The sequence below is a fragment of the Ascaphus truei genome, chromosome 2, assembly GCF_040206685.1.
Source record: "Ascaphus truei isolate aAscTru1 chromosome 2, aAscTru1.hap1, whole genome shotgun sequence".
Lineage (NCBI taxonomy): Eukaryota > Metazoa > Chordata > Amphibia > Anura > Ascaphidae > Ascaphus > Ascaphus truei.
In genome coordinates this window covers 297,328,030-297,340,939 of record NC_134484.1, presented here as the reverse complement: position 1 = coordinate 297,340,939, position 12,910 = coordinate 297,328,030, and the positions used below count along the sequence as shown (strand labels likewise).

The 12,910-nt window shown below is 39.8% G+C and overlaps 1 protein-coding gene across 2 annotated transcripts in view; it reads left to right on the top strand.

The window, feature by feature from the left end:
• TRIP13 (thyroid hormone receptor interactor 13) overlaps window positions 1–12,910 on the top strand; it is a 237,077-nt gene that overhangs the window by 59,590 nt on the left and 164,577 nt on the right. For both annotated transcript variants that reach the window (XM_075586372.1, XM_075586373.1), the window contains 5 exons: window positions 4,682–4,737; window positions 6,523–6,613; window positions 8,649–8,721; window positions 11,363–11,426; window positions 12,363–12,449. In XM_075586372.1, coding sequence (XP_075442487.1) covers window positions 4,682–4,737; window positions 6,523–6,613; window positions 8,649–8,721; window positions 11,363–11,426; window positions 12,363–12,449 — 371 coding nt within the window. The remainder of the gene's footprint in view (window positions 1–4,681; window positions 4,738–6,522; window positions 6,614–8,648; window positions 8,722–11,362; window positions 11,427–12,362; window positions 12,450–12,910) is intronic.

Sequence of the window (12,910 nt, the reverse complement as noted above, 5' to 3'; positions counted from 1 at the left end):
CTTTGCAGAAAATTATTTATTTATTGATTAAAGGTGTGTATTTTATATCATGTATTCTATTCCGATCCAGTGTCACGCCCCCAACACTGAGCAGATACATTTGATTGGTTCCTGGTCTCAATTGGATGACCAATAACGTACGCTGTATGTATATTTAGTGCTCGGGGTTCGTGACATTTATACCTTTGAAACGCGTTGGATTAATTATTGTTTATTTTATGGTACCTTTTTAATATTATTACTATTACATTGCCAGTACTGCTTGCTCAATAGCATCTGAACGTGCTCGGGTGCGCTCCGTGTGGTATTACACGCTCTACGGGTGACATCACTATAGTGCGCGACCACCAAGGCGGAACACCACTGCTGTATGTCGGTCAGTTAGACTGCGGTGGGAACATACCTCCGCACACCAGCGTTACCTGCTATAAGAACTTTTCTACCTACAACGAGCACACGGTGTACAACGAGCACACGGTGTACAACACAGGACAGACTTTCCATGTGGTTTATTGTTCCTGACTCTTTGGACGCATTGGATGCTGACCACAGGTCGTCGTCGCCGTGAGAGACACAGATGACACCCGATTAACAGCAGGAGATGATCCATTGGTGCTACACCTCCCAGACCACTAACCCTGATGATTGCTGTGTGGTAAATTCGTGTAATATTACACGTAAATGCGATTACTGTTTATCTCTGATGTACGCAGAATACTCACCTTTTTATTACTAATACATTGACTTTGATATTCTTCACCATTTGCGTTTTGCGCTTTTTTCTTGTTTTTTATCTTGTGGTACTGAGCCTGTGGAAATGGAGTCCTTGAATATTAAATATAATGGTTTTGCTATTACTGAGCTTAACTATTTATTTATTTTATTTATTTATAAAATATTTTACCAGGAAGTAATACATTGAGAGTTACCTCTCGTTTTCAAGTATGTCCTGGGCACAGAGTAAAACAAATAATACATGGTTACAAGTACAGTTACATAAATGAACAGGGTATACATTATATACAAGACATTGCGTGCACATTAACTCCTTGAGAACTCTTGGATGTATGCCATCGGGGCCAGGTGCCTTATTTACATTAATTTTTTCAAGTCGCTTATGAACTTCTTCCTCAGTTAACCAATTGGTCATTAATATGGAGGTTGTGGCTTCCTCCTGTGGCGCTACTATTGAACTTGATTCTTCCCTGGTAAACACAGAGGCAAAGAATTTGCTTTTTCCTTATCACCAATAATCTGCCTACCCATCTCACACTGAAAGGGTCCTATATTTTCTTTTCTCATTTTTGTTTTGTTATTAAGGTACTTAAAGAACTTTTTAGGGTTGACCTTACTTTCTATTGCACTCCTTTTTTCATTATCCATTTTTGCTAATTTGATTGCCCTTTTGCAATTTTTGTTACATTCCTTATAATTCTGATACGATGTCTCTGTCCCTTCTGACTTAAAGAATCTAAACGCTTCCTCTTCTTGTCCATTTCCTCCCCATACCTGTTTATTTAGCCATCTGGTTTTGACTTATTTCTTTTATACTTATTACCCAAGGGTATACACTGATAAGTGTGCTTTTCTAACAATGTTTTAAAGACTGCCCATTTATCTTCTACCTTTTTCTCTGCAAAAACATCATCCCATTGTATTACTACTAGATTAGACCTCAGTTTATGAAAATCTGCCTTCCTAAAGTTTAAAGTCATTGTTGAACCCAAGTAATCTGTTTTTTTGATAATTTATTTCAAATGAGACCATGTTATGATCACTGTTACCCAAATGTTCCAGGACTTGAATATTTGTTATTACTTCTACATTGTTTGATATGACCAAATCCAGAACTGCCCCTCTCCTGGTTGGTTCCTCAATAATTTGGGTCATATAATTATCTTTAAGCACCCCCAAAAACCTGTTTCCTTTTGTTGTAACGCTAATCTCATTGCCCCAGTCTGTCTGGATAATTAAAATCCCCCATTATGCAAACATGACCCAGTTTTGATGCCTTCTCCATTTGCAAATGTATTTTAGCTTCCTCAATCTCACAGATATTTGGTGGTTTATAGCATATTCCCACAAACATTTTCTTTATACTTTTACCTCCACTGCTAATTTCTATCCAGAAGGCTCTACATTTTCATCATTCCCTTCATAGACATCATCCTTTATAATAGGTTTTAGATCTGGTTTAACATATAGACATACTCCACCTCCCCTTCTATTTGTTCGATCCTTCCGAAAAAGAGAATACCCCTTTAAATTAACTGTCCAGTCATGAGTTTCATCCCACCATGTTTCAGTAAAGCCTATGATATCATACTGCTCCCTTGTAGCTATTAATTCAAGCTCCCCCATTTTATCTGTCAGGCTTCTTGCATTAGCAAGCATGCATTTAAGTTTTTTTTCAGCCTGTACTATTATCTTATCTGCTCCTTCCTTTCTGCTCCCACTTGGTTTAGTCTTTAGAAGTTTTCTAGTATTATCTCTATCTCTATTTACTATGGGTATCTCACTGCTTGTCAAACTTGCACTTGCCCCCATTCTACCTCCATACCACCTTGTATCCTCATCTATTCCATTTAGTTCATTATCTGTTTCATTCCCCTCTCCCCTCCATCCTAGTTTAAAATCTCCTCCAACCTTTTTAGCATTCTCCCCCCTAGCACAGAAGATCCCTCTTCATTGAGGTGCAATCCGTCCCTAGAATATAGATGGCACCTCTCAGAAAAGGAGTCCCAGTGCTCTATAAACCCAAACATCTCCTTCCTACACCACTTTCTTAGCCATGCATTAACCTCCCTGATCTCTGACTGTCTCCCTGCGGTAGCGCATGGCACTGGTAGTATTTCAGAAAATACTACCTTGGAGGTCCTTGCCTTAAGCTTTTGGCCTTTTGGCCTAGATCCCTGTAATCATTTTTTAGTACCCTCCATCTTTCTCTAACTTTGTCATTGGTGCCAACATGTACCAAGACTGCCGGGTCAATCCCAGCCCCCCCCCAACAATCTGTCTACCCGATCCGCAATGTGCCGAACCCGAGCACCCAGGAGACAACAAACTCGGTCTGTCTCGGTCCCGGTCTGTCTCGGTCCCGGTCTGTCTCGGTCCCGGTCTGTCTCGGTCCCGGTCTGTCTCGGTCCCGGTCTGTCTCGGTCCCGGTCTGTCTCGGTCCCGGTCTGTCTCGGTCCCGGTCTGTCTCGGTCCCGGTCTGTCTCGGTCCCGGTCGGTCTCTCTCTGTCTCGGTCTCTCTCTGTCTCGGTCTCTCTCTGTCTCGGTCTCTCTCTGTCTCGGTCTCTCTCTGTCTCGGTCTCTCTCTGTCTCGATCTCTCTCTGTCTCGGTCTCTGTCTCTCTCTGTCTCGGTCTCTCTCTGTCTGTCTCTGTCTCGGTCTCTCTCTGTCTCTCTCTGTCTCTCTCTGTCTCGGTCTCTCTCTGTCTCGGTCTCTCTCTGTCTCTCTCTGTCTCGGTCTCTCTCGGTCTCGGTCTCTCTCGGTCTCTCTCTGTCTCGGTCTCTCTCGGTCTCGGTCTCTCTCTGTCTCGGTCTCTCTCTGTCTCGGTCTCTCTCGGTCTCGGTCTCTCTCGGTCTCTCTCTGTCTCGGTCTCTCTCTGTCTCTCTCTGTCTCGGTCTCTCTCTGTCTCTCTCTGTCTCTGTCTCTCTCTGTCTCTGTCTCTCTCTGTCTCTGTCTCTCTCTGTCTCTGTCTCTCTCTGTCTCTCTCTGTCTCTGTCTCTCTCTGTCTCTCTCTGTCTCGGTCTCTCTCTGTCTCGGTCTCTCCCCCTTTTTCTAGGGGGATGGGCAGCTTCCTCAATCCCGATTGGCTGTAGTAGCCAATCAGGAGGTGTCAGGAGCCTGGGGGTGAGGGCAAGGAGAGGAGGAAACAGCATGGAGTGGAGAGGTGAAAGGTGTGTGTGTGTGTGTGGAGTGCGTCGCACCTTTCCCCATTGTGTCTAGTTTTTTGGGGAAGAATGAGCCTGGCAACCCTATTCCCATGGGGTGCACATTTTTGGGAATATTGCATACTATCCTCCTTGGGAGTCCAGGAAGCAGTCTGTAATACTGGAAAATGGAAGAGGACGACTCAGTTTCCGTTTCCGGATTAAGGGATGCTGCGATAAAGTAACTTTAGGGTTTGCCAGAGGGGCCGTGGGACTTCCTCACTCAAAGGGATGAACATTTATTGTTAATCATGCCTAAATGTAAACAATACACAATCTAAAGGTGTTAATACTAGGGGCATTTTTGAAAACTTTACATTTCTGACTGCAAAATTCATATCTTCTTTTTGTGTTTTTCTTCTACGTTTCCATTCTGTTCTCATTCCTTTGTTTCGGTTTCTCTTTTTTCTTTCAAAGCACTCCATGTTGGTGCTCAGTGCAGCAGATACCTTTAATGCTTACACTGGCTGAGTTCAAGGCTCAGTCTCCAAAGTTAATGTGCAGATAAGAGGGGGTGGGGGGGAGAAATAGTAAGAATCTTTAATACTGTATGTGATTTGACAAGGAAACTAAAAAATAGATGCTTATTAGAAAATACACAATATTTAAGTTCAGGTTTAGTTAAGTATTGGCAGTTCAATAACATAGCGTCAATATAACCAAGAGAAATATTGTTTTTTGTCTTTGGGTAAAAATGTTTTTTTTTGTACTTGCAACATTTTTTACAATGCTTTCTTTTGTAGTGGACTTTCATGGCATGTGGGAGAGTTTAGTATATGACAGTGAAGTAAAGTCAAATGTAAGTCTTAGTACAAGTATGTACTTACAATTTATTGTGTATAAATATTATCTATGCATATAAACATTTAGCACCAAATTCACTAAGCATTGCTATGCCATGAGACACTCTGCAGTGTCTTCCGATCCTGTATGTCGTTTTCCAGGATAGCACTGTCTAGTAAATGTGGCACTTTAAGTTTAGTAGTGTTTTGTTCAGAACAAGGACATTACCATAACCAGATTGTAGTAGTATAATGGTACTGATGAATGCAGACTCTTCGTTACAAACACCTACTGTTGTAGCCCTCTCAGAAAAAAATTCAGTTCGCAAACAGACCTAGTTGCTGAAATGGAAGTCTATTGAAACTAAGCGTTTGAGAATATCATATCTGTACGATGTGGTTATACCATACTCCACACTTTTAGCAATATTTTATAATTCAGCAACTATCTAAGTAAAGATGTTACCTGCTCTGTAAAGCGCATTAATATTTCCTTAAGAAATTGGAAAATAGTTGGTAGAGAACGCATTATTCTATAACTATTTACAAACTTATATTAAATGGTATTTAGAAATACCATAGACAAATCCTTAAATTATAATTTAATACATCACATGCTTTGTATCAAGGCATACATAATACTGTATATAGCTGAGGTTCTCAAACATTTCCTTATTATGAACCATTTCAATGTTAATTGTTTGGAGGACCACCATACTTGCAATTAAGTTAATCAATACATTTATATTAAATCATAATGTATGTATTGAGAAACTGCACCTGTATATTAAAATCCACCTTTATTAGTGAAACAAAAGGTGCGGCGTGCAGAAGAGCCACTTGAAGTGCATTTTGAAAGGCTTTTGGGAGCCACCACAAAAGACTTCAGGGACCAGCAGTGGTCCAGGACTCATAGTTTGAGAACCACATATTTTATATAGTTTACAAGCATGGAAATGTATTCTTCTGTTGCCTATCAAAATATATAATCATTCCTGAGTGGATAGCACCAGGAGAATGACATGGTGTTGATGGGTCCATCAAGTATTAAATCAAACCCCCAAAATTCAGAAGCTGGGTTAGAACATTTGACTAACAAATGGGTTTGGGCTATTTTTGAATGTGATACTCTCACTCTCAGCAGCATGCAAGCTTCTTTTTGGCCATTACTATTCATAGGACTGAATTTTTTTTTATGCAAAACCAATATAGTTTTGGAGGTATTATGGATTTTCGTCAAACGCAGTTAACGCTTGGAACTTCCTGATCCATACAGCTGCCCCCTTGTGCCTGAGTTACTTATATAAAATTATTAGATATCATGTTGCAAAAGGTTGTCTTTAATGTAGGATTATATAGAACTCAAATGCTACTTTGCAGTCCATTGATTACATAACAGCGTTGGTGATATGATTTGTGATTTTATGGTAAACACGAGAATTGGCTTTCAATATAAACTTTTTCATTTATACTAAGTTGTTGAATCAGGTCTCAGCACATGGGCTTTATGGATCACAAAGCCACATACCAGCAAAATAGCATATTCCTCATATTTAACAAATGTTGAATAGTAGAACAAATTTGATATTCGACTTACTGGGGGCATAAAAGAATCTTACATAGGCTGAGATTTAAAAAAAGCCATGGTGCAGCGTATTGCACCTCGATCCGGTAACTGCCATTGACTTGAGTGGCAGTTACTGCTGGATCGGGGCACGATCCTTATCATGACTTGATCAATCTTGAACATATTTCTACAATATGATAATGAATGTACGATGACTTAACTTATCTTTCTTCAGCTTTTAGATTACGTTACAACAACATTGCTGTTTTCAGACAAAAATGTTGACAGTAACTTAATTGCCTGGAACAGAGTTGTCCTGTTGCATGGTAAATATAATGGCACTCTTCATCACTACAGTTAAAAAAACATGTTCAAATTGTATGTAATGGACTGTCGCAAGCTTTCGCGAGATGCAAATGTATACACTTCTATTTTACTGGTTTTATTTACGTTAAATGTACCCCAATAAAAACCTGCATTGACATGTCCTTTTTTGACTACCAATTTTCAGTAAATAAATGACATCTTGATACAGTAGCTGCTAAGCTGTTTAGCACTGTTTTTTACCTATGATTATTCTAATCCGCTATCTGAATAATACTAGATTAATGTTGGCTAAAAAGTGTACATTTCAATATGTATTTGTTAAAAATGAGAAGAAATTGTGAGTTGTTTTCCTCCACCTTATAAATGTATATATTTAAATGTATATGTAGTTAAATCACAGGTAGGACTCTCTTCTCTTGTGGGGATATTTAAAATTGGGCATATTTAGGCACTTATTCATATTTTCCTTTAACTGAAATCAGGAACCTCTTCATCCATAGATATATTGTAACATAAATATTCTAAATTTATTTAAAGGGTCTATGCTTATTTAACTTTATACCCACATGTATACCAACATTTTTCTGATCCATGCATAGGGAACTCATTGAATTGTGATCTCTGGTACATAAAAGTGTGCTAAATCCAGATTATCCTCTTTTAACCATCCATTTGATCTTCTCCATCCCTGCAGCTAATCATACATTAGCTGGATCCAATTTGATTTTTTCAGCCTCCCATCTTCTGGTCTTCCCAATTGGCCCGTCATGTCATGTGATGCGTCGTATACTCCTGACGTCATTACGTTGATCGGCGTCCTCATGTGGTCTCCATAGATGTTTATCTGTTGTCATGGTTATTCTTTCCTAATTGGACCATGTCGTCGTGTGTTGTATCCTGTATCCATGTGTTATTCCGCTGATTGTGTTAGTTGTCATGGTTACAATCTCCTTGCTTCCATCAGTCACAACACAACACACGTCTGACATAATCATGTCATCTTCCGCCTTTGCGTCGGACTCTTTTCCTCTTTTACATACATCATGGGAATCAAAGGTCAAGATGGATTATATGGATGCCCCTGAAATTGGATAAAGAAGCACCTAAGATCATCCGTGCACACAGGGCTGCACATGCTGAACACCACCACGGAATGGCAGACAAAGAACTACTCAGCAGGACTACAAACAGAGATCACGCAAAGACGGAAGATGCCACGATAACGTCAGACGTGCATTGTGTTGTGACGGATGGAAGCAAGGAGATTGTAACCATGACAATGAACAGAAGCAGCTGAATGACGTCACGTGAGCAGGATACAACACATGACCACACGGTGCAATCAGGAAGGCAGAAGGAATAAACATCCTATGGAGACCACACGAGGACACCGATCAACGTGATGACGTCAGGATAATTACACATCACATGGCATGATGGGCCAATTGGGAGGCTGAAAAAATCAAATTGGATCCAGCTGATTAGCTGCAGGGATGGATCAGATCAAATGGATGATTAACAGAGGGTATTATGGGGAGCATGAGGACTACTTAAGAGACACTATATGTTGTTTATCACATGCCACTTACTCACTTGATAAAGACCACTTCAGGTCGAACCTTCACTTTAAAAATTGGCTAATAAATAGTTATAAAAATCCGAAGTGGTCTGTGATGTGTTTCTACTTTCATGTACCGTGGATCACCCACAGGCTATCCCTAATTGCAGGAGCACCGGTAACTGTATATTTTTGACATTTTATGTTGTGCAGCTTATTTCTCTATTTTTGCTAAATCCAGTTTAGCCATTTATTCCTTTTGTAGCCCTCCCAACAACTATTCTAAACATTTTCACATTTCCTTTGTTTTGAGCAAGTCATTTAAGTTTCCATTGCACAAGTAGTAGCACAAAGCAAAGTTAACCAATCATTATTTCTACTGAACAAACACCCTTATCCTATACTGTAGATCTGTATTTATTTGTAAAAATTCTTAAGTTGTGTTCAGTTTCATACTTGCTTTTGTTTACACTTAGGACCACCAGGAACCGGTAAAACGTCATTGTGCAAAGCCCTGGCTCAAAAGCTGAGCATCAGACTGTCTTGCAGGTAGCCTTATTTTTTTCTTTTGACGTGCTAAATTTCATTTGGAAGAATAGCATATTGATAGGATGTCTCTTTGTTTCCATAGCAATCTACATTCTTGTATAGCTTGGTTCGGGGGCTTCTTTCTAATGTACATTTTTCACATGTTAACTGTAAAAAAATTTTTTTTTTGTGTTCGGATGAAAAAAATATTATTGAAAAATGTAGGTAAAGCATAAATACTTGTCACTGTGTGTCCATTTCACTGGATTAGTAGTTATAGCAGCAATACCTTCTGCTATGGTGTCAGTATTACGTTTACATTATTTCTCAAATAATATCTAGTCTGTTTATTGTTCCTACGATTACACAGTGCATCATTTTTTAAATGTTGTTGAAAAAAACTTGAAATGTCATTTGTGTGATAAAAAACGAACGGGTTACATAGTAGAAGAGGTTGAAAAAACGACATGTTTCCATCAAGTTCAACCTATGCTAAATTTAGATGACAGATACTTTATCCTATATTCGTATTTACAGTATATTGGTCCAGAGGAAGGCAAACAAACAAACCCAGTGACATATCATCCAATGATATCTCATAAGGGGAAAAATAAATTCCTTCCAGACTCCAAGAATTGGCAATCAGATTACTCCCTGGATCAACATATTTCCCATGTTTACTTATTTGGTATATCCCTGTATACCTTTCCTTTCTAAAAAGATGCCCAACCTTTTTTTGAGCAAATCTATTGTATCTGCCATCACAGTCTCCATTGGTAATGAATTCCACATTTTAACTGCCCTTACTGTAAAGAACCCTTTCCTTTGTTGCTGGTGAAATCTCCTTTCCTCCAACCTTAAGGGATGACCCTTTGTACTGCCATTGGGATGAATAGTTCTTTTGAAAGCTCCTTGTACTGTCCCTGAAATATATTTGTATATAGTTATCATATCCCCTAGTGATGTACCAGGTACCCGGAAATTACCCAGTACCCGGCATACCCAGCACTATTTACAGTACCCGGAAATTACCCAGACCTGGCACCAGGGGGCTGGAACCCGGTGCCGGGTAATTTCCGTTCTGCTCTGCTCCCTTGGTCCTCCTCTTTGGATAAAGGCAGGAGCAGAGCAGCAGATGACATCTGCAGCTGGCGGCGGAGGGTGAGGAAGACCACGGCGACATCCTGATGGTGATGGGAGCATTGGCAGACATCCTTCAGGCAGTGGCATTCTTCTTCTGGTGAGAGCAGCAGAAGACGTCCTTCACTGCCGGTTCCGGTGGGAGCAGGGGAACATGTGACCGGAGCAGGAGCGTTACTATTGCACAGCCGGGGAGGAGCGTGACTTGCGACTACCTGGCTTGGCAAATGCCTTTTTTTTTTCCCCAGGTACAAACTAATATTCCCTCTTAGACGCCTCTTTTCTAATGTAAATAAATGTCATTTAGCTAGCCTCTTCTCATAAATTAGATTGTCCACACCTTTATTAATTTGGTGGCTCTTCTCTGCACTCTCTCTAATTCCATTATGTATTTTTGAAGGAGTGGTGCCCAAAATTGTTCGCCATATTCAAGGTGTGGTCTTATTAATGCTTTGTAAAGGGGCATAATTATGTTTACTTCCCTTCCATCCATTGCCTGTTTAATGCTAGATAAGATCTTGTTTGCCTTTGCACCTACTGCATGACTTTGGGCACTATTGCTAAGCCTGCTGTCTACAAGCACTCTAAAATACTTCTCCATCAAGGATTCTCCTAATTTATCCCCATTTAATTTGTAAATCGTCTGCTTATTCTTGCTTCTGAAATGCATAACCTTACATTTATCTGTATTAAATCTCATCTACCATTTACCAGACCAAATATCCCATCTCTCCAAGTCCTTCTGGAGAGAAATGACATCCTCTGATTCTACTACCTTACACAATTTAGTATCATCAGCAAAGATGGAGACTTTGCTCTCTCTGCCAACCTCAAGGTCATTAATAAACTATTTAAAAAGCAGGGGTCCCAGTACCGATCCCTGTGGTAATCCACTCACAACTTTGGACCAACCTGAAAATGTTCCATTTATGACAACCCTCTGTTGTCTATCCTTCAACCAGTTTTCAATCAAGGTGCATATTTTTACTGAGTCCAATTTGCTTTATTTTGTACTCTAACCTCTTGTGTGGAACCGTATCAAAAGCCGTTGCAAAATCTAAGTTGACCACATCAACTGCATTACCCTGGTCTAAATTCCTACTTCCCTCCTCAAATAAACAAATAAGGTTAGTTTGGCATGATCTATCCTTCATAAATCAATGCTGACTATTACTAATAATTTTGTTTTCCATTAGGTATTCCTGAATATTATTCCGTATTAAACCTTTAAGTAGTTTCCCAACTATTGAAGTCAGGCTTACAGGTCTAATTCCCTGGTTGTGATCTAGCTCCCTTTTTAAATATAGGCACCACATCTGCTTTACGCTAATCTTGTGGTACTGAGCCTGTGGAAATGGAGTCCTTGAATATTACATGTAATGGTTTGGCTATGGGTTAACGGTCATGGAATTTCTTAAGATCTTAAACTGACAAATACTTCTACCATTGGATGTTAAATAAATGCACATGGTTGCTTTGGATGCAGTTGCTTTGTTTTCAATGGCATTTTTTTCCTTTTTAGGTACAGATATGGGCAGCTCATTGAGATCAATAGCCACAGTCTTTTCTCAAAGTGGTTTTCTGAGGTATGCATTTAATGAGTTACAGGTATTGTGAAAATCTCCTTTCAGAAAAAGAAAACATTGTGTCACTTCACCAACATCATCTGTTTGGTTACTATTTTAAGCTGTCTTCTACAGATATGAAATGTGAACTTTTTTGTAACCAATATTAGAACTGTTTCTGCAGTTTTGTTGGGATTCTTTATGCCTGTACTTTCTGTACTGGATATCTCAGTAGAATTGGTAGTTAAAACATTGCAGCATGTTCTTGCTTTAGTGCACATTTCTGTGCTTCTGACCCTGTAATAAAATAAAATTATACTGCATCATGAAAGTGCACTCCTTATGCAAAACAATAAGTTAATAAAACACACACAACATTAAATTAGAGTTCATGCGTAAAATATGCAAACAATAACAACATGCCTCTGCACTTCACAATTTCAAAGTACGGGAAAACAGTTTCAGGCGAGGAGAAACCTAACCTGCCTGTGCAGCCAACATAACACAGACAAACAATTTCTTCAAAGTGCAGGTCTCCCCAAAGACAGATACAAAGTAGAGCTTTACTCACAAGTTCATAATAAAGTTCTCAATTTAATGTGACAGCCAAGATGTTATTCCACTGTTCTTGGCTGTCACATTAAATGGAGAACTTCATTATGAACTTGTGAGTAGTGCTCTACTTTGTATCTCTGTCTTTGGGGAGACCTGCACTTCTAAGCACTTCAGACCTTAAAACAGTAGTGTCCTCTACAGGCTTTATTGTCTTTTTTTTTTTTTTTTTTTGTCACATTTTCATGGATTTGGCTTTAGAGACAATCATAAAATGTATATATTGAAAATAATTGTTTTAAATAGCTTGAAATGTGTTCTGCAACATAACCCATTTCTAAATAGTGCATTGTATATTTACTGCTAAATATGTTACAAATATTTAAAATCAATTGTTTTCTGCAGAGTGGCAAGTTGGTAACAAAGATGTTTCAGAAGATTCACGAGCTAATAGATGACAAAGAAGCCCTAATTTTTGTTTTGATCGATGAGGTATGTCACTTGCATTTTTGTAGTTTTTTCTTAGGTGTGTAATATAGTGCATGTGCGCGTCAATTAGAATTGGCTGTGTCCAGGCCTGGTGTTCTATACTTCAGCTGCGCACGGCAGTGAGCAGTGGCACGGCAGATCATAGCAAATCCTTGAAAATTTATATTTTCGTGGTGCGGTGATGCTGCCAAGCCAATCACAGCGCGGCTGGAGGGGGGGGGGGGGGGTTCCCGGGGGCAGGAGGAACTGGGTAAGTTCTGCATTGATCTACCCCTCAGAGGGGGGGGGGTCTCTCTAAGGGGAGGAAAGGGGTGGTAGGAATCACTGAGGGAGAAAGGGGGAGAAGAGGCTGGTAAAGAGGAGTGGGACTGGTATTGATGTGCAGGTTGAGCTTGTGGTTGTGTGTGAAGCCGGGTGTGATGTCATAGCCACGCCTACCTGTCGCGCACAGCACAGACCTGTAC